Source organism: Cyphellophora europaea, assembly GCF_000365145.1.
Source record: "Cyphellophora europaea CBS 101466 unplaced genomic scaffold supercont1.1, whole genome shotgun sequence".
Classification (NCBI taxonomy): domain Eukaryota; kingdom Fungi; phylum Ascomycota; class Eurotiomycetes; order Chaetothyriales; family Cyphellophoraceae; genus Cyphellophora; species Cyphellophora europaea.
In genome coordinates this window covers 1,258,629-1,284,269 of record NW_008481797.1, presented here as the reverse complement: position 1 = coordinate 1,284,269, position 25,641 = coordinate 1,258,629, and the positions used below count along the sequence as shown (strand labels likewise).

Below are 25,641 nucleotides of genomic sequence, written 5' to 3'. Positions count from 1 at the left end.
TGAGCAAAAGGTGAGGCAGTGAATGAAGTCACGTGCAGTTGGTGAAGCATTTTCCTGCCAAGGCCGCCGTCTCCTCCGCGCGCTTTGCAATCTCACGAGCAGGTCGCTCTCCCTCTGTCTGTTCACCCCGCCAAAGTCAACATGGCTGCGAAGACGGCCGACGAACTGTCCAAGCTCGCCTTGAATGGCGCCAAAGACAAGGACGACAACCCCTCGATAAGTGGCAAAGCCAAAGAAACAAATGGCAACCTCAGCGATCAGGATGACAGCGAAGACGCCGAAGACGCCGCTCAAGGTGCCGGAGCACCCACTGCCGCGAAGAAAAAGAAGAAGAGAAAGCCCAAGAAGAAGAAGGCTGCCCCGAAGGAGCAGTCAGACCCACCGCGTGTGAAGCTGTCGCAATTGTTTCCCAGCGGCAACTACCCTGCTGGTGAAGAGGTGGAATACAAAAATGACAATGCCTACCGGACCACGAGCGAAGAGAAGCGTCATCTAGATCGTGTCAAGTCAGAGTGGCTCAGTGATTACCGTCAGAGCGCTGAGATCCACCGTCAAGTGCGCCAGTGGGCGAAGGCAAACATCAAGCCTGGCATGAGCCTGACAGAAATCGCCGAAGGCATTGAAGATGGTACACGTGCACTGACTGGCCACCCGGGACTTGAAGAGGGAGACAACATTGTCGGTGGTGTTGGTTTCCCGACTGGACTGAACTTGGACCACATTGCAGCACATTACAGTCCCAATGCGGGCAACAAGACCATTCTGCAAGAAAATAATGTCATGAAGGTCGACTTTGGCGTTCATCTGAATGGCTACATTGTCGACTCAGCATTCACCATCGCTTTTGACCCTAAATACGACAATCTACTCAACGCTGTGAAGGACGCCACCAATACTGGCATTCGAGAGGCTGGCATCGACGTTCGAGTTGGTGATATCGGTGCCGCCATCCAAGAGACCATGGAGTCCTACGAGCTCGAGCTCGATGGCAAGACGTACCCTATTAAGGCCATCCGCAATCTCAACGGCCATGACATCGTCCAAAACAGCATCCATGGCGGCAAGTCAGTGCCCATAGTGAAGAGCAATGACCAAACCAAAATGGAAGAGGGTGAGGTCTTTGCTATCGAGACGTTTGGATCTACCGGCCGCGGCTACGTCACAGATGATCTCGAGTGCTCGCACTATGCGCTACGTGCTGATCACCCTAACGTTCCGCTGCGTGTTTCTTCGGCGAGAAATCTGCTGAGCGTGATCAAGAAGAGCTTTGGCACTCTCCCTTTCTGCAGACGTTATTTGGACAGACTGGGCCAGGAGAAGTATTTGCTTGGCTTGAACAACTTGGTCAGCAGCGGCATTGTCGAGGCGTATCCGCCGTTGGTTGATATCAAGGGCAGCTACACGGCTCAGTTCGAGCACACCATTCTGCTGAGACCCACCGTAAAGGAGGTCATCAGCCGTGGCGATGACTATTGAGGAGGCGGCGACGCATTTGTCGACGGGCACGTTCTTATGACGCAACGAAAGACATGTTTTGACAACGAAGTCGCATTAAGAGCTTGATGATGTTGCTCCTAGCATTTTCACCTCCCCCCCGAAAATCATCGTCTAGGCTGAGGTCGTTGTAGTGTTTTAGAAACGACTTCGACCTCTTATGCCAAGACATGGCTCTTGGCTCGATCTAGACCGCATCAGGGATCTTCAAAAAAAGTATCCCGACTTCGCTGCAAACTCGTAACTGTTCATAAGGTCATCTTCGTAAGACTAAAGCCCCGAATAGGGTTCCGTGTAATCTGTTGATGTTCTTGAGCCCTGCTCAAGCGATCCGAACTCGAGGCGAAGTCGGTACACCTCGATATTGACTCACAATTCCAACGGGCGGGACAATCCTTAGCCACCCAAATTAGACCGCCAGATTTCATACCATACACATCATATCACCTACGACCATCAACTCTCTGAGCTCGTAACCGCAGCTCTCAGCCACCGTTCCCCCTTCTTCCCACCAACCACCATCATGTCGACCTTCGGCACCAACTTCCGCGTCACCACTTACGGCGAGTCCCACTGCCGCTCCGTGGGCTGCATCGTTGATGGCGTGCCACCTGGGCTCCCCCTCACAGAAGCCGACATCCAACCGCAGATGACGCGGCGGCGACCCGGCCAATCTGCGTTGACGACACCGCGCGATGAGAAAGACCGCGTGGAGATCCAGTCTGGTACAGAGTTTGGAATCACGCTGGGCACGCCGATTGCCATGATCGTGCGTAATGAGGATCAGCGGCCGAAGGACTACGGTGGGAGCACGATGGATTTGTACCCACGGCCTAGTCATGCGGACTTTACGTATCTGGAGAAGTACGGCGTCAAGGCGAGCAGTGGTGGTGGACGGTCGTCAGCGAGAGAAACAATCGGTGAGTCCCATGGCTTCGGCCCCTGTCACTCTAGACAAACGACCTGCTCTCCTCCCTTCCCAGTCACACACACCTACTGACTCTACGGCCCCCACAGGCCGTGTCGCCGCTGGCGCCATCGCGGAAAAATACCTCTCCGTCGCGCACAACACGTCCATCGTCGCCTTCGTCTCCTCGGTCGGGCCCGAACACCTCTTCCCACCCACGGCCTCGCACCCCTCGCCCAGCACGCAGCCCGACTTCCTCAAGCTCATCTCGACCATCACGCGCGCCGACGTCGACGCCTTCATCCCCGTGCGCGCCCCCTCGGCTTCCGCCTCGCAGCGCATGACCCGCGTCATCGAGCAGTACCGCGACGCCCACGACAGCATCGGTGGCACCGTCACGTGCGTGATCCGCAACGCGCCCGTCGGCTTGGGGGAGCCCTGCTTCGACAAGCTGGAAGCCACGCTCGCGCACGCCATGCTCTCCATCCCCGCCACCAAAGGCTTCGAGATCGGTTCCGGCTTCGACGGCACGCAGATCCCCGGCTCGACGCACAATGATCCCTTTGTGCGCGACCCGGCGGATCCGACTCGGCTCGTGACGGCGACCAACAACTCTGGCGGTGTGCAGGGCGGGATTTCGAATGGGGCGGATATCTATTTCCGCGTGGCGTTCAAGCCGCCTGCGACGATTGGGCAGGCGCAGCACACGACTCGCTTTGATGGTGAGGAGGGTGTGCTGGAGGCTAAAGGGCGGCATGACCCGTGCGTGGTGCCGCGTGCGGTGCCTATCGTGGAGGCGATGGCGGCGTTGGTGGTCATGGATGCGGCGCTGGGCCAGTACGGACGCGAACGGGCGAGGAGCATGTTGCCGCTGCAGAAGGGTGTGATGCCAGTTCGGGGGATGGGCACGGACGCACGTAAGGAGGATGTGCAGAGGGTGGTCAATGGAATAGAGAAGCAGGAACTGTAGCGTTGGAGTGAAAGATGAGCTTGATTATGATTAGGGCTAGGCGGATGTACGGCATTATGACTGAGAATTATTTGCTCTTGCTTTCCTCTTCTTCGCCTGGAAAAGGCCAGGAGTTGTATGGCGCGGCTGATTGCGGCTCAGGTGTGACCGGACCTGCAGAGACAATCGTTGACACTCCGCGCACTTTCTGTAGGTCCTCATCCATGCTTTCCGAATTGATGACGACGGAAATGGTCTTGCGGATGGTATTGGGTGGCGGCGGACTTTTTGGAGATGGGTGCACATACGGGCTCTCAACCTCCAATTTCCCTGCGCTGTCATCTGGTGAGGGTGTGTTGAGCCTTACGATTTCCGGAGAGGCGCTGCTCCAGGATAGGTCATTCGAGTGATCTTGATCCACCTGAACTGGAATGCTCGAAGGCCTGGCACGCCGGTGGCCATGGTCCGCAGAGCCATTTGGCGTACGATTCTTCCACTTCTGCGACAATCTCAATGCAAGTGGTCGTATCGTTGGGATCGAAGCAGCGATGATGACGATGTATTCCTCAATAGTGAACCAGATGACAAAATTGGCTGTGTTGTACGTGAAATCAACGCGGTCACCCAGAGATCTCAGCTCAACCGTCTTGACAATGCATGCAATCATGGCCAGGACACTTAGGCCAAGGACAACGCATAAAGCGATTCGAGTCCGCAATTCCATGTTGAGATTTCTGATGATCATTACCGGAAGGATGGTAAGAACCAAGTCAGAGGTCGAGTTCCAAGCTATGGGGGATCAGCAGGACGGTTTGGCAGCATCTTGAGCGCCACTGACCTCCTTGAAAGAAGCCGAGATAGGCCTGAACCTTTGGACTCCAGCAGCGGCCTTGCAGTCTGAAGTCCCAGAGCTGAGCAAGATGCTCACATGAAATGAGCACTTCTATCATGGTCCCAATGTTGATAACAAGCTGCGACACCATGATGAAGTAGCACAGGTTTCGCTTACGCTTGCTGGTGCCGATAAACTTGAGCATATACATGCAGAAGGCAATTCTGGCGAAGGCCGGACTCATGATACCAGCAGGCTGAGCGAGAAATTCCCACTTTAGGGCGATGATGCCGTCTTCCGGGTTGAGGCATACCTAATGCTTTCCCAGACCGTAGTAGAGCGACAGGTTGATGAACGTCGTATTGAGTAGTGCAACTAGCTGCTTTGCTGTCAGTGCAACGTGAATCACTCGGGTTGGCACTGACCAGAGCAAAGAGCATTATCCAATCGTTCCACTCAATCTTGCCGACAACGAATTTCTGGACCAGAAACCGAGCCACGATGGTCTTGATGGCCAATGCTGCTTCGATCCATCCTAGTGTGCTGATGAGAGGAGCAAGGTTGTCATGAGCTAGGTCTTGAGGGCAAGCGTTACTTGAGACGGTCGAAGTCATTAGGAATGGAACGAGAGGAGCTTAGGAGCTGGGATGATGAATGAAGGATATCATGTGGAACATTGAGAGCCATGAAGGGGGTACGGCGTGTGTGGGCAACGGAGCACTGGGGTTCAAGTAAGGTAATTGATGAGGCATGGTCGTTGTTGCCTTAGCGGTCACTAGTATTGGCACAGCGGGCGCAACCCGTGGCGCTCTTGTCCCATAGCAACGCTCTGGGCTCGTCAGGATCTCGAATGTCGACGCTGAAGTCTGCTTCAACGTCCTTGCCCCTTATCCCCTTATCTATAGCCAAGTTTCCAGACGTCACCGAGTCATCACGCTTGAACACAGGGGCCATAACGCCTAGCATTTGGCAGGCCCCAACTTCAGGAGCCGTGGCGCTTGGCCACTCAATCGCAACAGCTTAGCGTTCTCGAAGTGGTGGATACCAAGGACTCCTGAGAGGCACAGCCACGATGCTCGCTACCTGTTAGTGTCTCCCGGATGGTTATCTTTTGATCAACAGATTGAAGGAGTTGCTGGAGTGAAGTAGTATTGGATGTGAATCTCCATTGCAAATTCGGCTGGCTGGCTGCCGCGGAAGGACCGCGTGTCGTCGGGCATTAGGTGGTACTAGACAAGTTGCGCAAGCAGTACAGTAAGTCGTAATTTAGGGTTGCTGAAAAAAGTCCCGCAGCGGTAGGGAGTAGGATCGTAGGGGCTCCGCGTTCGCCGCAATCTAATCATTTATGCGGTTCCACCTCCTAAGCAGTGCCCAGGCAAATACCTAGCCAGCTACTACCGATGACCACGAGCATTACGTCGAGTTCTGTTCCCCCTTGAATTGCTGAACAGGCTTTGGCGGGGCATCTACGTCTATCATCATCGCGGCGCTCCGATGTTAACTTCCTAATCAGATAAATATGCTCGGTGCATTGAAGGGCAAGCCGTGGGTCATTGGTCTAGCTTGCTTCCTCACGCTCGTCCTCTTCTACACTGTCGCCTCTCAAAACAAAATCTCAGTACCTCGCCTGAACCCTGCCAGCCCGTCCTGGGAGTTTGTCACCGAACGCGATGAGCGTAACCTGGGTCTCAGCGAGGAACAGTGTCAGGTAAGACCAACCTGTATACCAGGGTTCGGCAACATTGACGGGCGCGACTCCCCAACTCACAGTAGCGGCTTTTGGGCGGAATCTGATGTGAGATGGTTGGGGAGCCCGCTCGTCAATTTCGTTGACCCTTGGTGGTAACACAGCAGCCCGACATGTAACTCACTCATATCCCAGCTTGCCTTCCCCGACCAATACGCCGAGATTACACGCGCTCGCATCTGGCACGAGTCGCAAGGCGGCATCCAAGAATCTCAAATCAAACTTTGGACCGAAGAGCCTGACAAAGCCCACGGCCAAATCCGCATCCTGATCTATGATGGCGATCTGTACATCGTCGGCGAGAAACAGGGTGTTGTCGATCGCACTCGCTACCTCAATGGCGCCGCGATGATTTACCGCGCAATTACCTCGATCCCAGATCCACGTGTTCTCCCCAATGTCGAGTTCACCCTCGATCGCATGGATCACCCAAACCCCGAACCACAACGCCCCGGACGCACTGCCTGGGCATGGACCAGACATGTCAGCGACAACAACACCTGGGTCATGCCAGACTTTAATGGCTGGGCATCATCCGGCTGGGACACGGTGGGCGGGTACCGCGCCTTCCGAGAGAAGACCAAAGCCACCATCCAGCCCTTCAACACCAAGACCCCCAAGCTCCTCTGGCGCGGCCAAATCAACGTCGGCCAGAAGATCAGCCCCCCGCGCGTCGCGCTCCTCGAAGCCGCGCAGGACCAGCCGTGGTCCGACGTGGGCGAGATCCACTGGGGCAAGGCTGGGGGCGTGGTCGCCATGGAAGACCACTGCAACTGGCAGTTCCTCGCACACACCGAAGGCAACAGCTGGTCCGGCCGCTTGCGCAACCTGGTCAACTGTAACTCGGCCATCGTCATCCACAACCCGCTCGAATGGGTCGCCCACTTCTACCCGCTGCTCAACCCTTCCGGCCCCGCGCAGAACTACATCCCCGCCGCCGCCAATTGGACCGACCTGCGCGACATCATGACCCACTACCTCTCGCCCGCCGGCCAAGCGGACGCCGCCCGCATCGCCACCAACACCCAAGCCTTCTTCCGCGACCGCTACATGACCCCCGCCGCCGAAGCCTGCTACATCCGCCGCATGATCTACGAGTGGGCCAAAGTCCAACGCTGGGAGCCCCGCCTCTTCAAGCCCGCCACCGACAAGGACGGCAAGCCGACGGGCGGCGAGAAGATGCGCGGCTTCAGCTGGGAGCGCTTCGCGTGGCGCCCTCCTCCAGCCTTCAAGATCCCGCCGCCGCCGGACGACTATTTCTTTCGCAGCGACAAGGTCGACTTTGAGGATTGATGAATAAAGGATGCTTTTTTTTTGGGGCTGGATGATGAGGAGGAGGAGGGGCCTGGAGCTCTGTAGATTCATACACTGTGTATATCATTCGGGAAATTAGGAATTGATTCGCTGAAGACACGTGTGTACTATTCACATAAAGCTGTCGTAGGAGAAGCGAGGACGGTGAGATTCGACCATTGTAGATCTGCTTTCTGATTCTACTTCTATTCTCTATTCGGCTACCCATACGGCACTCATGCCCATGCCTGTTCCGACACACATGCTGGTGACACCCACCTTCTTGCCCGTCCGTTTCAACTCCGTCAGCAATGTGCTAACCTGTCTCGCTCCTGTGCAGCCAAGTGGATGGCCAAATGCAATGGCGCCGCCCTTGGGGTTGACTTTCTCCAGAGGGATTCCCAGCTCTTTCGTGCACCACAAGCACTGACTGGCAAAGGCCTCGTTGATCTCAAAGATGTCGACATCGTCTTTGGTGATGCCTGCTTTCTCCAGAGCCACTGGGATGGCCTTCCAGGGACCGACACCCATGTACAAGGGTGGCACGCCGACCACAGAAGCAGTCACGTACTTACCGAGAATGGGCTGGCCAAGTTTCTCGGCTGTAGAGCGCTTCATGAGCAGCACCGCAGCAGCACCATCGGAGACCTGGGAAGCGTTGCCAGCATGGATGGAGCCATCTTTGGCAAACGCAGGCCGGATCTTGGAGAGCGACTCGGCAGTGATTCCTGGACGGGTGCCGTCGTCTTTGGAGACGGTCACAGTCTTTTCCTCGTCTGTCTTGGGATCGGTATATTTGACTGTTATGGGTGCAATCTCTTCATCAAAGAGGCCAGATTGCTGAGCCTTGAGCGCTTTTTGGTACGAGGCAGCAGCAAAGGCATCTTGGTCTGCGCGAGAGATCTTGTATTCCTTGGCCATGTCTTCCGATAGAACGCCCATAGGCACTTTGCAGTTGGCGGACTGCATATGGTTCTCAAGCAAGTCGGAGAATTCGGTCACGGCGCCCGGGCCGTATTGAGTAGACATGCTTTCGACGCCTGCACCAATGCCGACATCGATCATACCACTGGAGATAGCGTTGGCGATGTCGACACAAGCTTGTAGGCCGGAGGAACATTGCCGGTTCAAGGACTTGACTGCGGCCGTTTCAGGGAAACCGGCAGCTAATGCAGCAGCACGATATTCGGTAGCACCTCCTCCAGGAGCGAGCACGCAGCCTACAGCGATGTCCTCGACGACCTTCGGGTCGATTTTAGAGCGGGATATCAGGTTCTTGAAAGTGTGAACGAGGAGGTCGGCCGCCATCGTGTCTTTTAGAGGGCCTTTGCCTCCCTTGGTAAAGGGAGTGCGGAGGGCACAGGTGACGACGACATCGTTCGGAGATTTTTGGAGCAAAGAGGTGGCATTATTAGGGATGGGATTCGGTCGAGGGTCGGAAGACAAGTGTGAGTTGACTTGCGAGAGTCGTGCTTGAGCGGTACCTAGAGCGTGTTAGAGCGGTCGAGGACGGGCTATGATGTTGCTCTTACCGGACATCTTGATGACAATTTTGTGGTGGGGAAGAGTTCTACTGATCACAGACGCTTTTAATACAGGAGTGAAGGAACGGTGAAGGATGAGAAGAAGAGGAATTGAAGGGCATTGGATTACATTTGTGCAATAGAGCGTGTTGCAGCCGAGGCAGCTGGAGCACGAGTGCTGTAAGCCATCACATGTCTCGCCTGGAGCACGTCGTCATGGGGGACCCGGGGAGAGCACATGCCCCGTCTGTATTCGGAAGGAGCGCCGCGGTGCTTGGCTCGCCGCGAGTCCCGGCGTTATTCCGAACTTGAGCTTTCGGTGCTGGCTTTTGATCGATCACATCAATGCTTACCTCGACCATGGCCGGCAAAAGTTCTAGCGCCGCCGCGCTCTTCATGCGCCGTTGTCGAAAGCACCACTGCCTCTCGCATATACCTGCGCGCGCCGCCTCCACATCACCGTTCAGTCCCGCGACCTTTAACAAGAAATACTCCTCTCCCATCACCACACCCTCACCTGTGGCGTCGGCGCCATCGAACCTCCCGAATTCACCAGCGATCAGCGCGCCTTCAAAGTCCGAGAGACTTGATCTGTCCTCCTTCCTGGACAGGCAATCATCCCAGTCTCCGGCATGGGCTCGACCGAAAGCACGACCCACTGCTATCGAACCAGCGCACTCTGCAACGTCTTTCTGGAATTATATGCGCCGTAAATTAGGTCTGCGGATACCAAAGAAGGACGCACCGACGGATCCGTTCAATGTTTGGAACAACCCATACCGAGCACACAAGGCTTGGCCGCCTAAGCTCCTTGAGTTAAATCATAAGCAACAGCTGCACTTCGAGAAGACATATCGGCGGCGTGCGGCTCTGAAGTGGGAGCGGCCGGTCTTCACACGTTGGGTGACACTGATTCAAAACTCTGTCATTGCGTTTGTGGTTTTCTACGCTGTTTTTGTATATGAGCCCGAGGAAGGAACAGTGTTTGATGGATTTCGCGCTTGGGTCTGGAGACAGATGGGTGACAGTGACATGGTTCCGGAGCGAGTCAGGAACAACTCCAAGAAAAAAGCTGAAGAGTTTGACAAGAAGTGGGTTGCGATGAAGGACACATTCTTCGAGATCACACCTGTCGCCGGCCTCAAAACGTCGCCGCCTGTGAATCCAGATGAGCAGAAGATTCCCTGGGCGCAGAGGCAAAGGAAGGACTCTTGAAAGTAGCGCCACTGCTGGTGGTGTGGTGTGGTGTCAATCAATTCACGAACCAGATTTCGCCCAGTAGCCGGCCTCGAGTCCTTTCCTCGCACCCATATCTGCACGCCCATTCGCTCAACGTGCGCCCGCCGACTGTGTCAATCCTGTATCATCACGACTGGACCAGAATCACGAGAAGCACTCAAATGTAAGGAGATGTCCGAACTCAACTACTACTGTAGCCTCACCGACTATTCGTCTCGTGCCGTGGTTTTTGAGTCTGGCGCTGGCAGGAAGATCCCAGTGAACGGCTGATAAGCCTTCCCCGCAAAATCGAAGTCGGTGAGGTGAAACTCGGGAAAGCCCGGGCCACTCTCGTTCTCGACGACCATCTACAAGAATAAAAGGATTTCCACTTCTCCTGTGTTTGCCTCCCTCTTCTTTTTGTTACTCTGTCCGTCACCATGAACTACCCGTCAAGGTCGGATGATACAGAGTTGCATCCTGATTGGAACCAAAATCCTCAGGATCTCAACTCTGACGCCACCACAAGGGCTGACCTCAATGGCATAGTCAATCTCCGAGAAGCTCGAGAGCACAGGTCAGATCCTCACAACGATGATCAGGACCAGATAGATTCGAATGATCAGCATTGCGACGAAGATGGGATTGGAACGCGCCAACCTCGGTCGAAGGGCGACATCTCTGTTCCTGCTGGTCCAGGAATCGAAAGCACTTCTGCACCAAAGTCTTACGGTTCGAAAATCAAAGATGGCCTCATCAAGTACGCTCAGTTCGTTGGGCCTGGCTTTCTCATTGCCGTCGCGTACATAGATCCAGGAAACTACGCTACCGATGTCGAGGCGGGCGCTAGCACCAAATATCGGCATCTCTTCATTGTACTCATGTCAAACCTCTTCGCCATATTCCTCCAGTCTCTCTGCATCAAGCTCGGCAGCGTTACGGGACTCAACCTGGCGGAAAACTGCCGCAAACATCTCCCGCGTTGGCTGAACCTAGTTCTCTATGTCCTTGCTGAAGCCGCCATCATTGCGACTGACATTGCCGAGGTCATTGGCTCTGCTATCGCACTCAACCTCCTCTTCCATATTCCCCTCGTGGCCGGCTGCGCCATCACCATAGTCGATGTGCTCATCTTGATGATCTTCTGGTCGCCGGATGGCTCGATGCGCCGGCTGCGCTTATTCGAGTTCTGTGTCATGGGACTTGTGCTGGGCGTGATGGTGTGCTTTTGCATACAGCTCTCATACATCCACAACACTTCCGCTGGAGAGGTCTTTCGCGGATATTTGCCGTCCGCGGCCATCATCAAAGGTGATGGCATCTATCTATCCTGCGGTATCCTCGGTGCAACAGTTATGCCTCATTCCCTTTTCCTGGGCAGCGGCATTGTCCAGCCTCGTCTACGGCATTTTGATGAAACCAACGGTCTCCAACGTTTCACACCTCCACCAGCCATGGCGCCCACCAACGCCTCGAATTCTGATGCCGAGAAATACCTGCCATCGCTAGAGGCAATCCGCAGTTGCCTCACATACTCCATAATCGAGCTCAGCACATCACTTTTCACATTTGCACTTTTTGTCAACAGCGCGATCTTAATCGTTGCGGGGTCCGCTCTATACCCGAGCACGGAAGCCACAGAAGCAGATCTGTTTGGCATTCATGCTCTGCTTTCGTCTTCTGTGTCGAAGGTTGCTGGCACGCTTTTTGCTCTGGCCCTACTGCTGAGTGGCACGAGCGCTGGCATAGTCTGCACCATGGCCGGGCAGATGGTTAGCGAAGGCATGCTCAATTGGCGGTGCAAACCATGGGTAAGACGACTGGTCACGAGGAGCATCAGCATCATTCCGAGCATCGTTGTTGCCGCTGCAGTGGGTAAGGAAGGTCTGAACAGGGCCTTGACCGCCAGCCAGGTGGTGCTAAGCGTCATTCTTCCATTTGTGAGCGCACCCCTGGTTTGGTTCACCTGCAGAAGCAAAATCATGAGTGTCATGACTAGGGAGCAAGAACATGAGACGATCAACATGCGGAATGGATGGGTGGCGGCGGGTTTCGCTATTGCTATCTGGCTCGTTCTAGTCGTTATGAACGTGGCATTGTTGGTGCTCGTCGGCTTGGGAAAAGCCTAGCTGGGGAGAGTGGGGTGGTCTATCAGAAAGGTAGACGCTGCTGGCCTGCGGAGTGATTCTCAGAAGGCAACGTCAGCCATGTTGACATTCTTCGCTTGTAAGATCAAGATTCAAGTGTCAGACATCGGGCTTGAGATGGGCATCTTTCACTGTTAGAGTCTAGTATAAGCCACGCGCCGCTTCGAGGGCAATTGTCTATTGCTAGCGTATGATGTTAAATCGCACAAGAGCTCAGCGAGGTTGCAAGGCTACTTATATGACTACCCGTCGAGCAGAGATGTGGGAACAAGCAAACCACCGAACGTCTAGGCGGCCTTAGCGGTGGGCTCGGCAGTTCACCCCCCGGAAGTCGAGTTGATTGGAGCCGGTCCGGACCCTGCTGGATCCACTAATGAGGAACTTCCTGCGTCAGAACCACCTCGAGCCTGCAGCGGGCAGTCCGGCCCAGAAGGTGGGAACACATGCTTTGAAACCCTCGCGACGTACATTGCCAAACAACAAGCTCGAGTCCGCGACGACCCTCGTCCCCAAATCTCGCCTACATAGCGCGTTTTAACACATCGATAACAGATCTATCACCAAGTCCTGGCCACCTAGCATCCCCTTGTCCAGACGGCCACTATCCGTTCGTTGCGGCACTTCCCTGTTCCAGACGTTCGTTGAATTCGGTACACCTCTATCCATGGCAGTCAAAAGGCTCTTTGAGGATAGTTAGTGTTCTCCTCGCCGACGGCGACGGCTCGCCGCCATGAACAGCACCACCAACAAGCCTGGGCTACAGCGCCATCTGCGAAAGAACAGCCAACCCTCGCCGACGTCCCCCTCTTTCCCCCGATTCGGCCGTCATCATGATCGCCCGCGGTATAGTGACCCCTTCTCTCCAGTCGAGGTTCCTTCTGCGACCACTGGTTCCAGTGCAAGCCCTTCCATCGATGTGCAAGTTCCGTCCCCAATCTTCGACGTGCAGGGAATATTTCCAGCGCCCGGTGAAACTGCTCCGGCGCAGAACAGAACGCGAGCAGATTCTAGCAGAACATCAGAAGAGAACAACGCTCGGAGACCACCTATGCTTGTGGGTGTAGGCCGACCGTACACCAGCGACGCGGTCAATACTCACAGCCATTTCCCTACCACTGAGGGATACCAACAGCAAGATACTGTGTTGAGAGGCCCGGGCCCTGTCCCGAGTCCCAGGTTCATCGCGCATGCAGGCAGAAGCTCGTCAGATTTTTCCCCTCGAATGGCCGAGGGACCGTCGCCAGTCCTGCGTGGCTACAATTACTCTCCACAGCTTTCAGGTCGAGCTTACAGTGAGGATCCTTCCAGAGGTCCTGTACAGAAAAAGAGCAGGCTGAACCTGCTGAATCCTATGAGTCTCCTTGCTAGGCGCCGCACTTCCCAGAACCAGAATGAGACCGCAGACTTGTCTGTCAATACTATGCATGTACCAGCCATGCCTGAGAATTTCGACCCCAGAATCCGCGGTACCATTACCCATGATTTCTCTGCCCCCCGGTCCCGCCGCACCCCTTCGTACGGCGATTCGTCTCAGATGGACAAGTTTCGCAGCGAGATGGGGCCATACAGCGCCAGCATGCACCCAGATGCATTCAGCCCCAGTCCAGGTCTACAGCCACCTACCAGTGGCCAAACGCCAGGCCACAGTCCAATGTTCAAGGAACACTTTCAAGACGACCGACAAGCTCTTCGCCCAGGCCAAACCGCATATCTACATAACGTTGCGAGCCAGAGTTCGACGAGCGCCCAAGATCTGGAAGCAAACATGCCAGTATTTGCTAAGAAATTGCCCATCCGCCTTCCAGACCAACAAAAACAAGACACGCAAAACGAGCAGCACGCACCACCTGATCTCGACCGACCATTACCACAGCATCCGCTGTCCCCACCACCGCCGCCCCCGCCGCCGAAGCATACCCCCCCACTCCTGCCAGCAGAGCCAGAACGTCGACCACCCTCACCACCACAATCAGAGCGTACTCCAACACCTCCTCTCAACGTCCCACCTGCTTCAACCCTGCCGAGGCATATGACCAGCACATCATCGCGCTTCAGCTTTCAGATTGGAGGACAGGCATCCTCAACCCAGGAGAAGTTGCTGGAGGAGAAGCATAAGCAGTTCCAGGCCACTAAAAGAGTCAGTAGTCTCAGCCAGGGGTATGGTATGGACGATGACTTCGATGACTATGACTTTGACGCAGATGCTGGCATGGAGGAGGAAATTCCCGAATCTGGCTTCAACGATGACGACGATGACTACGCACCAGTCGACCGATCAAAGATTGAGTGTTCAACATCTGCACAGCGACAGCCTATGCACCAAGTTGTGCAACCAAGTTGTCAGACGGAGGATGATGGATTCTTCAACGATGGTGATCTAATGGAGTTTGACCGCTCAAAGATCGAGACGATGACGTCTCCTCGAAGGGAACCTGATTCACAAACAATGCAGGCTGGCAATGTCTTTGATAGCGAGGACCACCCACGGTATCAGCGGTCTAAGGTCAAGGACCTTACTTTGCTTCAAGGCCAACCCGTCCAGCAGTTCCATTTCACTCCCGACTCCTTGACGTTCAGCCCAACCAGCAGCAACCAAGTCTCACAGCCTACGCCCAGAGATGACCATGGTATGGCCATCGGCGTTGCAGATTCGAAAGACTCACCAGAGAGGGTTCATGGCCATGAGCGAGCGCGATCCATGGATGTCGTTGAAGTGACCATGGGTCTCGGTGGTCTCGGGATCACCACAACAAGCCCGAAACTGGAAAACTCAGCGCGAGCAGCACAGAAAGATTCGGTAACATTCGATGACAACGAGCTATACTTTGATGACGGCGAGTTTGGCAATGCTGCAGCCAACGACTCAACTGCAGGAGGCTTCAATGAGGAACTGCTGGACGACGAGACCGCCATCCGCGATATTCCTGCAGAGAATCGGCGCAGGTACGAGGTGGCGAAGCAAGCTGCAGGACCCAACGGTGAAGTGCAAGTGGCTCCCAAGGCTGATAGTGCGGCTTCGCAGGGACCTGCCTTTAGTTCGGACGACGACGAGCGGGTTAGATGCCTACGCGGTAGCAGCGCTTCGGGGTCGATCGTTGCTGGGCTAACCGAAGGCAATCTTGCAGCGTACCATGACGCACTAGCCAATGCGGCAAATGTAGCGGCAGCCAACGGCAAGTTCAACCGCGTCAGCTTCAGCCAGGATTCAGAAGACGAATCACAGCCCGGAGTCATCGCTGATGAGAGCCGGTTCAGCAATAACTTTGGAGGATCTGGCATCGCCTACGACGACGGCTTCCCGTTCGACGACGACGACATGGACGACGAGATGATGATTGCAGCAGCGAATGCTGAAGCGCTCGAGAACGATGACGATGGTTTCTACGGGCAAGAATTCGGCTTCTACGCTCGGGCGCGCAACAAGGACGAGTCGGACATGGTCAGTGGAGGGTTCTTCGCTCCACGAGGCTCCAACGGCGTCAAACGAAGCCACAGCGGGCGAGGAAATTTCCAAGAGCCCAGCTTGACGCCCATCACAGAACGCAGCGAATGGAGCACCCGTAACTCGGTGGCTTCATTACAGATACCGGGAGGAATCCCGGGTTCTGCTCAGTCATTACCAAGTCCTGGAATTGCGCAGTTGCTGGAGCGAGACTCGCCGGGTCACGAGGATGATATGACGCTCTCTGCATTGATGAAGCTCCGAAGAGGGGCATTTGGTGGCAGTTCTACGAGCGTCAGCAGTTTGGGAGCTAATCACGCCGTAAGCTCACCGCTTTCACAGCATTATCCACACCCCTTTTCACCACAAGAGGCGAGTCACAGCAGGATGGGATCGTCTATCCACAACGTCAACGTAGCTGCGGGGATCCTCGAATCAGAAGAGGAAGACGATTATCTGGCCGCGGATGAGCCTACGCTGACCCAAAATACACCCATGAAGAAGACGGTGGAGCCAACGCCACCTCAGGACAACCGAGCAATGTCGCCGGTTCTGGGCTCGGGTGGCAGCAGGAAGAGCAACCATAGTCGGGCAAGCAGTGGTGCAGAAAGCGTCAGCTACGCGCGTGACCCAGGGGGTAGATGGGTATTGGAAAGGAGGTACACGGGCGAAGACGGCGGGATGGAGATCGACCGTGAATATTTGGCGGTGGGTTCTAGGATATGATCTCGAGGTATTTAGACGGCATGTGGCAGCCACATGAGACCTCATCGCTACCCAGCAGGAGGACGAGTACATAATAACACTGGTAGTAGTGCCTCCCATGTGCCAAATGGTCATTGGGGGCTTCCTTGAAGGCGACACGGCTCTCGTTTCCGTCTCAGATATTACTTCATAGTCGATCCTGGCGCTTGGTGTCTCCGCACCTTGGTTTCTTGTTGCTTTGACGCGGCATTTTCTGCCATGCCGTGAGCCAATTGGAGGCAGTGCGTAGTCAAAAGACGTAAATGACTCAAAAGACGCTGTCATGGCTGCACCTTTCGCCTCCAGCTCGACGGGCAGCATTCTGGACCAGCTACACTTGCTCTGTACTCACACCTCCCTGCACATCTGAACCTTTGCACTCCTTCAACCCGTCCTACTGGTACGGCGGTGTTGTTCTCACGCTCGCAATATCATCGTCGTTGTCATCAGCGACCTACCATTCTTTGCCTCAAGACCTGCGCATTCATTTGACCTGGGTCACTCGGATGTACTCCGAACTGCATTGTTAGCGATCTTCCGCACCCGATCCGAGACCATGTACAAATCACTTGCTAGCTCCAGCGGCAAGCTGCTGAGCAGATCCGCACACTGCCAGCGCAGGCTGTATACAAATACACCGGCGAGTCTAAGCTCCAGCCGTCAGTATGCGCTGCGGGCGGGCAGATCCCCCATGGCACTCGTTGCCAGCGGGCGCCAGCAGCACAGAAGCTATGCCATTGCCGCAGAAGATACAGATAAGGGTGTCGTATGTTCCACACCAACGTGAACTTGTTTCGACAGCTAACAGGCGCCTTTAGGACCCCAGCGATTCCTTCCTTCAAGGCAATACAGCCAACTACATCGACGAGATGTACATGTCCTGGAAACAGGACCCCTCTTCTGTCCACATCTCATGGCAGGCCTACTTCAAAAACATGGAAGACGGCAACATGCCCATGTCACGCGCATTCCAGCCTCCTCCAGGCCTCATCTCCCAAGCTGGGGGATCCGCCACCCTCTCCAGCGCACCAAGTGTCGAAACCGGTTCAGGTGGCGACATCACCAACCACTTGAAGGTCCAGCTACTCGTTCGAGCCTACCAGTCACGAGGTCACCACAAGGCCAAGACAGATCCATTGGGCATCCGCGGCGAAGCTGAAGCTTTTGGGTACCGCAAACCGAAAGAATTGGAACTAGACCACTACGGCTTTACTGAGGCTGACCTCGACCAAGAATTTACCCTCGGTCCTGGTATTCTTCCTCGCTTCATTGTCGATAACAGAAAGAGCATGACCCTACGAGAAATTATCAACGCTTGCGAGAAGACATATTGCGGCTCCATTGGTGTCGAGTACATTCATATCCCTGATCGGGAGCAGTGCGACTGGATACGCAACCGCGTCGAGATTCCGAACCCGTTCAAGTACTCGGTCGATGACAAGCGCCGCATTCTTGACCGACTCATCTGGTCTTCCAGCTTCGAAACCTTCCTAGCTACCAAGTACCCCAACGACAAGCGCTTTGGTCTAGAAGGTTGCGAGACCCTGGTTCCTGGCATGAAGGCTCTTATTGATCGTAGTGTCGACTACGGCGTCAAGGATATTGTCATTGGTATGCCGCATCGTGGTCGTCTCAATGTCTTGTCCAATGTCGTTCGCAAGCCCAACGAGTCCATCTTCAGCGAGTTCTCTGGAACAGCAGTCGGTGATGACGAAGGCTCAGGAGATGTCAAATACCATCTTGGTATGAATTTCGAGCGCCCTACGCCTTCGGGGAAGCGCGTCCAGCTGTCATTGGTCGCCAATCCTTCGCATTTGGAGGCCGAGGATCCTGTCGTTCTGGGAAAGACCCGTGCTATTCAACACTACAACGATGATGGGAGAGCACACAACACTGCTATGGGTGTACTGCTTCACGGAGACGCTGCTTTCGCTGCTCAGGGTGTGGTGTATGAGACCATGGGTTTCCACAACTTGCCTGCTTACTCTACCGGCGGCACCATCCATATCGTCGTCAACAACCAGATCGGCTTCACCACGGACCCTCGCTTCGCTCGCTCTACCCCTTATTGCACGGATATTGCCAAGGCCATCGATGCTCCAGTCTTCCACGTCAACGCTGACGATGTTGAGGCCGTCAATTGGGTGTGCCAGCTCGCTGCCGATTGGCGCGCCGATTTCAAGAAGGATTGTGTCATCGATCTGGTCTGTTACCGAAAGCAAGGCCACAATGAAACCGACCAGCCTTCTTTCACCCAGCCCCTGATGTATAAGCGCATTGATGAGATTAAGCCTCAGCTTGACAAGTATGTCAACAAACTTCTCGAAGAAGGCACTTTCACGAATGAGGACATCGACGAGCACAAGAAGTGGGTCTGGGGCATGCTCAATGACAGCTTTGATCGCAGCAAGGACTACGAGCCGACTGGCCGTGAATGGCTGACTTCTGCCTGGAACAACTTCAAGTCTCCTAAAGAGCTCGCGACTGAGGTCCTGCCTCATCCACCTACAGGTGTCGACCAGCAACAGCTCGCCCAAATTGGTGACGCGATCGGTAGCTGGCCCAAAGATTTCACTGTCCATCGCAATCTCAAGCGTATTCTCAACGGTCGTCAGAAGGCTGTTTCCGAGGGCAAGAACATCGATTGGTCGACGGCTGAGGCTCTTGCCTTTGGTTCGCTTTGCCTCGAAGGCCACCACGTCCGCGTGTCTGGTCAGGATGTCGAGCGTGGTACTTTCTCACAGCGCCACGCCGTACTTCATGACCAAGAGAACGAAAACACCTGGACTCCGCTCAATAATCTGAAGGAGGGCCAAGGCTCTTTCCACATCTCGAACTCTTCCCTCTCTGAGTTCGGTGCCCTCGGCTTTGAGTACGGCTATTCTCTTTCCTCGCCTAATGCGCTTGTTATGTGGGAAGCCCAGTTCGGAGACTTTGCCAACAACGCGCAATGTATTATTGACCAGTTCATCGCGTCTGGTGAAGTCAAGTGGCTGCAGCGATCAGGCCTCGTCTGCTCTCTGCCCCACGGTTACGACGGGCAGGGTCCTGAACATTCTTCTGGCCGTATGGAACGATATCTGCAACTTTCCAACGAGGAGCCACGCGTTTTCCCATCCCCAGAAAAGCTCGAACGCCAGCACCAAGACTGCAACATGCAGATTGCCTACATGACTGAACCCTCCAACTATTTCCACATTCTCCGCCGACAAATGAACCGACAGTTCCGCAAACGTATGTTCTCCTCTAATCCCCACCAGATTCTGAATATATACTGACCGACTTCTAGCTCTTATCGTGTTTTTCTCCAAATCACTTCTTCGACACCCACTCGCCCGCTCGCCCATAGAGGACTTCACAGGTGACTCGCATTTCAAATGGATCATCCCAGACCCAGAGATTGGCAAATCTATCAACGAGCCTTCAGGCATCGAGCGCGTCATTCTTTGCTCGGGTCAAGTCTATACTGCGCTCCGCAAGTACGTTGAGAGCAACGGCATCAAGGACACGGCCATTACTCGTATCGAGCAGTTGAACCCATTCCCATGGGAGCAACTCCGGGATAACCTGGATTCCTACCAGAATGCCAAGACGATCGTTTGGTGTCAAGAAGAGCCCCTGAATGCGGGCGCCTGGAGCTTTGTGCAGCCGCGCATTGAGACTTTGCTGAACCAGACGGAGCACCACAACCGAAGACACGTCATGTACGCTGGCCGTGACCCGAGTGCATCCGTGGCAACAGGCTTGAAGTCCAGCCACGTCAGGGAGGAGAATGAGCTGCTCAAGGAGGCGTTCACCGTGCAGCAGGATAAGCTGAAGGGCGAGTGACTGGCCGGCAGGCCCACGCTGGAAGTTGGAGACGGTGACGGTGGTGGTGGTGCGACGGCTCAGAGCCGAGAAGCGCAGAACGTGCTTGAGCAGCTGGGCGTCGACGGTGTCACAGGAGCAAAAGTCATCGATGCGGCAGCACCCGCGCCAGAGTCGGATTTGAAAGCGAAACCCGCATCAGAGAGTGATGATGATGATGTTGCTGCTAGTGGTAGTGGTAGTAAGAAGAGAGGCTGGAGATCGTGGTTCGGTGGCAAGAATTGAACTAAACAAACGTCTGCGTCTGCGCGCATATATGCATGCATGCATGCATGCCTTGCTTTGCTACATTTATCATTATCATTATCCTTATCTGTCCAATGAGCGATGCGAGATGTTTCAAAAAGGGGAGTGATTTTATGAGAGCGGTAGAGCGGTAGGAGGGTGTATACAGTACAATGATACGGAAGATATAGCTATGAGACTTTGGCTTTGCTTGGTCAGCACCAGAAAGGTGTCTCCGATGTAGTGTCTGTGTACTATAGCGGTGAAGTAACTATAGCACGCTTGCATATTACCTATTTATGTATGACTGTTTGTGCCACGATAGTTCGTTGGAGGACGATAATTGTGCTTGCTCACTAACATGAAGCGCCAACGCTAGGGCTTCAACGACCTTTTTTGGACGTAGACCGCCCTTGCTGTAGGCACCTCTGTCTGTGGCACGCATTGGGACCTCATTTCAGATCACGCCGATGCGCCATTTCCTGCTGCTCCAATCTGGGAAGCAGTCGTCTAGCTTACCTCTATCTTCCTCAGATGTCATCAATGCCTCGAGGAAGGATCTCCAGTACGGTCCGTGATGGTCAAGCTCCTTGTCGCTGAGCTTTTCATAGTCTGGCTCGTTCTTTGCATCGCTGTATGCCTTCGCGAGATCTGGTAGCACCATGTCTATTGGCCCCCATAAATCATGCAAGTAGATCTTGCCCAAGCCTGAGACGTCACTCACGTCGATGCTAACCGGGTCGTTATCATCATCGTAGTCAAGGGAGATGCGCTCGATATATCCTCGGTTGACTTCGAATCCCGCGAATCTGGAGTCGCCGGACGGGCATCGGAAGCTGAATCGTGGAGTCTGGCAGAATCTCCATTCGTCAGATTGCAGTTCTTTGACGCCTTGGGCGATAGATGCATTCTCAGACTCGTGGCAGTCTTGATCGGACAATTGCATGGCCTCGATCCCACCACCCGCAGCATATAGCTCGCTGAATTCCGAGATGATGGCCTGCTGGACTGCTTGGCTGAGCTCGTCACGCCCAGGCTCCGAACACTCGCCGGAGAAAAGGTTGCCGACGGGAGACCGGACGGAGCTAACACCTTTCAGGGTGAAATTATCCTTATAAAGGCTGTTGAGTAGAGGGGAGATCTGAGAAAGGTAGGGCGATGCAACGAGCAATGTGCCGTGGTGCAAAGCTCTGCCTCGAGTGAGTTTGAAGGCACTTCCCGACACCTTCAGCCAGTTGTCCTCGGTAGTTGGACGCATCACTATGTCGTGCCTTTCGTTGACTTTGACTTCGGTTCCACCAAAAGCAGGAAATCTAGACATGAAGGAGTCGCTGGACTGCAGAGAGCGAAGAGCGCGCACCACCATCTCACCATGTTTGCGCCTGTTGAAAGACTTGTCGTTGGGGGAAATTACACAATAGTTGAGGTTTCCCGGGGAGTGAAAAACGGCGCCGCCGCCAGACCTTCGTCGCAGTAAGTCGACCCGAATTCTGTCCTCGGTTCTACCAACGGCTGCCGCACCATTCATCCACATATCACGGGCCAGTGGACTTTTTGTATCCTCCGGGTGCGTGGGCAGCCCCCGGAGCACAGCACCAAGGTTGCATTCCGCCCAGGGGTTCTGATTGCGGCCGATGACGACGCAGGGACGGTTCGTATAGAGGAACAGTATATGTGAGTCATGCTGGGAATTTTGAAGAAGATGATGCTCAAGCGAGAGGTTATGGAAAGGATCGGTCGAGGTCGAAGTGAAGACTAAGGTCGGGCTTGAGGTGCTCAGCGCCTTGAGGTGTTGGAGCGGCGACTGACCGCGCGGTGGGGCCGAGTCATCGCGTCGGTACCAAGCTGTGCCGAAGCATCGGCGTGAGGAAGTTGGTGGCCAACTTGGATGTGGTGCAGTCAGGCATAGTTGGCTATGGAGTGGGAGTCGCGCGTATGGAATCCAATGAAGATGGGAGGCAGCGATTGAGTAAGGCCGAACTGCAGGCGGGAAGGAGTTAGCAGCGGCTGGTAGCTGCGATCTTGTAGATAGACGAACACACGACAACGCTGTAGCGAGCGTTGCGGTCGTCTGCATCGAAGCACGGCTACTGAGCTTGCTTAACGCGTGTTATACAAAAATCGCGCGTTCGACACCGCCGGGGCATTGTCGGGGGAACAAATTCATGATGTCATTCCGGGCTGCTCTTACGTAGAGTATCGTTACCGTACTTTACCGTATTCAGACTGTATGATACAGCTTAGCGGGGCATGTGCCTGACCTACAGAGTACGATTAGGTCAGCCCCTCACGAAGGCTGGACTGTGATCGGAAAGACCTCAGCAAGTCGTGGGTTCTTCGCCTATGTCTTCCGTGAGAACAAATTTTCTACCAAAAAGAGTCTAGAACAGGGCGGAGGCACTGAAGCTCAAGCTTCTGAAGCATCAACTCAAAGTACAGTAGATCCCCCTGGTCTGGCACCGCCCACGGCGCTACGTCGAGGCGAGGCTAGCAGTAGTGACTTTTGACTACCTCTCTCGGGGCTCCATTGAGTAGGAACTATCTGTTCTGAAATGCGACGGCACTGAGTTTCCCGCCGGCTATCACAAACTGACTGGATGGCACGGTCAATCTTTCTCTGGATTTTGTCTAATTCTGGCAATGGGGTCTCGTATACATTGCAGCACTATCGCATGCAAGGCCTTACCCCAACTTAGAAAACTGCCCCAATCAGCCTGGCCTGAGGCGCCACCGCATCCACGTGTGTAGTCCGGACTGGCGAGGCTTGCTGAAGCTTTGTGGATGAAGCACATGGGCAGCGAACATTGTCACGATATCTGAACTCAGTAGATAGGCTGGTAATGACCCTAAGATTGAATTTGTCCCTGATCGCCATGCGAATGCCGCTATTCTCGGCGTATAGTTCGCCAAGACGATACATCGTGAGCTCCCCTTACCGGCTACTCGCCGCATGCTGTGCAATCACGATCAATGCGATCACTGTGCCTCTCAGCTGCCTCTTCCTTTTCCTTTCCCTGAGGAGCGGTCAGTCGGCGATTGCGGGAGGAGTGGTTGTCGCCAACTGGTGCCGCAGATCGAATAGAGGCCTGTTGTGAAGTCGTTGGTCCTGTGAGCACGACGACCTTCGACCTCCTGATGGAGTCGCACGGAGAATAGCAGCTGTCGTAACATCTTCTTCGTGTCTTCCCAACTTTCCAGTCGCAACCCTGCTGCCATTGTCTTCAGCTGTTTGGCGAACCAGTCTTCATGCTCGTTCCCATTGCCGTACACCCGCTCAGCCAATGAGCCAATGTACAGGGCCCAGTATCGGAGTCGTTGGCTGTCGCTCTCTTCAACCTCCACCGTGGCTTCGTCAACCTTGTTTCGTAGTTCCCGAAGCAGCTTCTTTCCAAATCGGATCGGCTCAGGACATCCAAGCACCATGTTTCCTAGCAAAGCTATCGTGAGTGTTACCATCATCTGCGTACGCGGAAAATCGTACAGGTGCGCATAGATGGTCAAGTTCGTATAGTGGTCTGCCAGCCTTGAAATGCAGTCGAACTTTCGCAACTGTCTCCACCGGAGTAGCTGGTCCTCTGTTGGTACCTCATGTGTAAGAATGTATTCCTGCGCCCTGAACAGCTCGCGCAGGTCCATAGCAACTGCCTTTAATATCGGATGCTCAATTAGATTGTCAAGCCCAGCTGTATGATCTCCGAAGATGCCTGCAGACACTAGTCGGGCCTTCCAAGGCTGACTGAGCGGGCCGGGGGTCCATTCTGCGGCGGGAAGGACAGGTCTAGTACCGTATTTCAGCGCAAAATAACAGTCGCAAGATAGCAAGTCTTCTCTAAACCAAGAGTCTAGTAGGATGACTCCGCCGCCGGCCACGACCAAGCTCCGGAGCATTTTGAGGTGTACTCGTGCAACAGCCGTGTTGTCAATGATGGTCTCGGCGCAAAAGAGCTTCAGTATAGCTTTGAGCGTGAGTAAGTCTTGAGTGCCAGTCCTGGCTGCCACTCTTTGCCTTAATTCAGTCATTGCTTGACTTTTGAAAGTGCCCGCGTGCTGCGATAAAGTTGAATCATCCGAGCTCTGCGCCAAGGCAACTGCCAGAAGTGCCAGATATGCATTCGCATAGCAGACGTCCTGGGAAATGGCAGCCGCGTCGTCCCAGCTTCGAGAAATTTCATAGTGCCCTGGTACATTCCCAGCTTCCGTTGGCCATAATTGAGGGATCAAGGTCTCGTATGCGAAACTCACCAGCCTGTTGGCGAGAGGGTTATTTGTGGGTAGTTGAACATCGAAATTGTCCGTCGTAGTTGGCATATCCACCGAAGGACTGAAACTTAGCATTGCGAACGGATCATCATGCGAGCTGGAATGTGTCGAGGGCGAGGATACTGCTGACGGCAAGAAGCTGCCAGTAGCTGGGAGGGAAGGCATATCAGAGGCAGAGAAAGTGGGTTGCATGCTTGGGTCCACGGTCCATGGATCAAGACCAAATAAGGTGCTTGGCGTAGCTGCTGGTTGTGTAGTGGAAGTCGGCGGGGATCCTCTTGAACGTGATTGAGAAGACCGGTGGCTCTCAGAAGGGCTATTACGGGCTGACGTCGACAATGGTCCTATAGGTACGTTGGCAGAAGCCCGCAGCTTCCTTGCTTGCTCTTGCTTCTTCCATCGCTCGTAACGATTCATAACATGCCAGCTAACGGCCGCGTTGTGATCTTTGGACTCGATGTTGTTGGCGTCCTTGTTGACGAAGGAGAACTCGCCCTTGAAGAAGGCGGGGTCGTTGTCCTTTTTCCTTTTGTCGGCCATGCTGGAGAAGTATTCATGGTCAAACATCACCGGGGTCGAGCCCGCCGGCTGTTGTGTTATAAGCATAGCCATGGAGGGCTGGTAGCGGAGTTGTATAATGCTGATAGATAGTAGAGGCACTTTGATGAACAACGGAGACGCGGCGAGATGGTTCTATACAGCCTGATCCACTCCATGACTGATGATTCCGTAGGCATGTTGGACAAGCGATCCCAGTGCGGAAGGTCCCGAGAAGTATTTGGTAATGGGCCCTAACTGTTTTGGGATAGGGAAGTCTGATCGCCGATTCGCTCGTGGCCCAACCCTGAGCCTGGATGGGATCTAGATGGGCTAGGTAATCGCCATTCGGTAGCCATGCAGAAGCGAGGGCCAGGAGGTCCGTTGTTGAGCCTCGATTTCCCCAGTTGGCACCGAGGCCAACGAATCGGGGGATGACATAGCTGGCCCAAAACG

The 25,641-nt window shown here is 54.5% G+C and overlaps 12 protein-coding genes across 12 annotated transcripts; 7 read left to right on the top strand and 5 right to left on the bottom strand.

The window, feature by feature from the left end:
* Positions 1–141: 141 nt before the first annotated feature.
* Positions 142–1,476, top strand: HMPREF1541_00463 (methionine aminopeptidase, type II; the record flags this gene model as incomplete). The annotated part of the gene is made up of 1 exon (XM_008712769.1): positions 142–1,476. The coding sequence occupies one exon, from the start codon at positions 142–144 to the stop codon at positions 1,474–1,476; it is 1,335 nt and encodes a 444-aa protein (XP_008710991.1).
* Positions 1,477–2,017: 541 nt separating this feature from the next.
* On the top strand, positions 2,018–3,371 carry HMPREF1541_00462 (chorismate synthase; the record flags this gene model as incomplete). Its single annotated transcript, XM_008712768.1, has 2 exons — positions 2,018–2,414; positions 2,512–3,371. 2 exons carry the CDS (start codon positions 2,018–2,020, stop codon positions 3,369–3,371), a joined length of 1,257 nt encoding a protein of 418 aa, XP_008710990.1.
* A 67-nt stretch (positions 3,372–3,438) lies between these two features.
* Positions 3,439–4,796, bottom strand: HMPREF1541_00461 (uncharacterized protein; the record flags this gene model as incomplete). The annotated part of the gene is made up of 3 exons (XM_008712767.1): positions 3,439–4,139; positions 4,189–4,495; positions 4,608–4,796. The coding sequence occupies 3 exons, from the start codon at positions 4,794–4,796 to the stop codon at positions 3,439–3,441; spliced, it is 1,197 nt and encodes a 398-aa protein (XP_008710989.1).
* A 905-nt stretch (positions 4,797–5,701) lies between these two features.
* HMPREF1541_00460 (uncharacterized protein) lies at positions 5,702–7,222 on the top strand (the record flags this gene model as incomplete). Its single annotated transcript, XM_008712766.1, has 2 exons — positions 5,702–5,890; positions 6,065–7,222. 2 exons carry the CDS (start codon positions 5,702–5,704, stop codon positions 7,220–7,222), a joined length of 1,347 nt encoding a protein of 448 aa, XP_008710988.1.
* Positions 7,223–7,435: 213 nt separating this feature from the next.
* On the bottom strand, positions 7,436–8,761 carry HMPREF1541_00459 (uncharacterized protein; the record flags this gene model as incomplete). Its single annotated transcript, XM_008712765.1, has 2 exons — positions 7,436–8,706; positions 8,755–8,761. The coding sequence occupies 2 exons, from the start codon at positions 8,759–8,761 to the stop codon at positions 7,436–7,438; spliced, it is 1,278 nt and encodes a 425-aa protein (XP_008710987.1).
* Positions 8,762–9,105: 344 nt separating this feature from the next.
* On the top strand, positions 9,106–9,960 carry HMPREF1541_00458 (uncharacterized protein; the record flags this gene model as incomplete). Its single annotated transcript, XM_008712764.1, has 1 exon — positions 9,106–9,960. The coding sequence occupies one exon, from the start codon at positions 9,106–9,108 to the stop codon at positions 9,958–9,960; it is 855 nt and encodes a 284-aa protein (XP_008710986.1).
* Positions 9,961–10,403: 443 nt separating this feature from the next.
* On the top strand, positions 10,404–12,092 carry HMPREF1541_00457 (uncharacterized protein; the record flags this gene model as incomplete). The annotated part of the gene is made up of 1 exon (XM_008712763.1): positions 10,404–12,092. One exon carries the CDS (start codon positions 10,404–10,406, stop codon positions 12,090–12,092), a length of 1,689 nt encoding a protein of 562 aa, XP_008710985.1.
* A 748-nt stretch (positions 12,093–12,840) lies between these two features.
* Positions 12,841–16,278, top strand: HMPREF1541_00456 (uncharacterized protein; the record flags this gene model as incomplete). The annotated part of the gene is made up of 1 exon (XM_008712762.1): positions 12,841–16,278. One exon carries the CDS (start codon positions 12,841–12,843, stop codon positions 16,276–16,278), a length of 3,438 nt encoding a protein of 1,145 aa, XP_008710984.1.
* Positions 16,279–16,987: 709 nt separating this feature from the next.
* On the top strand, positions 16,988–20,124 carry HMPREF1541_00455 (oxoglutarate dehydrogenase (succinyl-transferring), E1 component; the record flags this gene model as incomplete). Its single annotated transcript, XM_008712761.1, has 3 exons — positions 16,988–17,062; positions 17,115–19,530; positions 19,586–20,124. 3 exons carry the CDS (start codon positions 16,988–16,990, stop codon positions 20,122–20,124), a joined length of 3,030 nt encoding a protein of 1,009 aa, XP_008710983.1.
* A 721-nt stretch (positions 20,125–20,845) lies between these two features.
* Positions 20,846–21,754, bottom strand: HMPREF1541_00454 (uncharacterized protein; the record flags this gene model as incomplete). The annotated part of the gene is made up of 1 exon (XM_008712760.1): positions 20,846–21,754. One exon carries the CDS (start codon positions 21,752–21,754, stop codon positions 20,846–20,848), a length of 909 nt encoding a protein of 302 aa, XP_008710982.1.
* A 158-nt stretch (positions 21,755–21,912) lies between these two features.
* On the bottom strand, positions 21,913–22,071 carry HMPREF1541_00453 (uncharacterized protein; the record flags this gene model as incomplete). The annotated part of the gene is made up of 1 exon (XM_008712759.1): positions 21,913–22,071. One exon carries the CDS (start codon positions 22,069–22,071, stop codon positions 21,913–21,915), a length of 159 nt encoding a protein of 52 aa, XP_008710981.1.
* Positions 22,072–23,376: 1,305 nt separating this feature from the next.
* On the bottom strand, positions 23,377–25,188 carry HMPREF1541_00452 (uncharacterized protein; the record flags this gene model as incomplete). Its single annotated transcript, XM_008712758.1, has 1 exon — positions 23,377–25,188. One exon carries the CDS (start codon positions 25,186–25,188, stop codon positions 23,377–23,379), a length of 1,812 nt encoding a protein of 603 aa, XP_008710980.1.
* Positions 25,189–25,641: the final 453 nt, after the last annotated feature.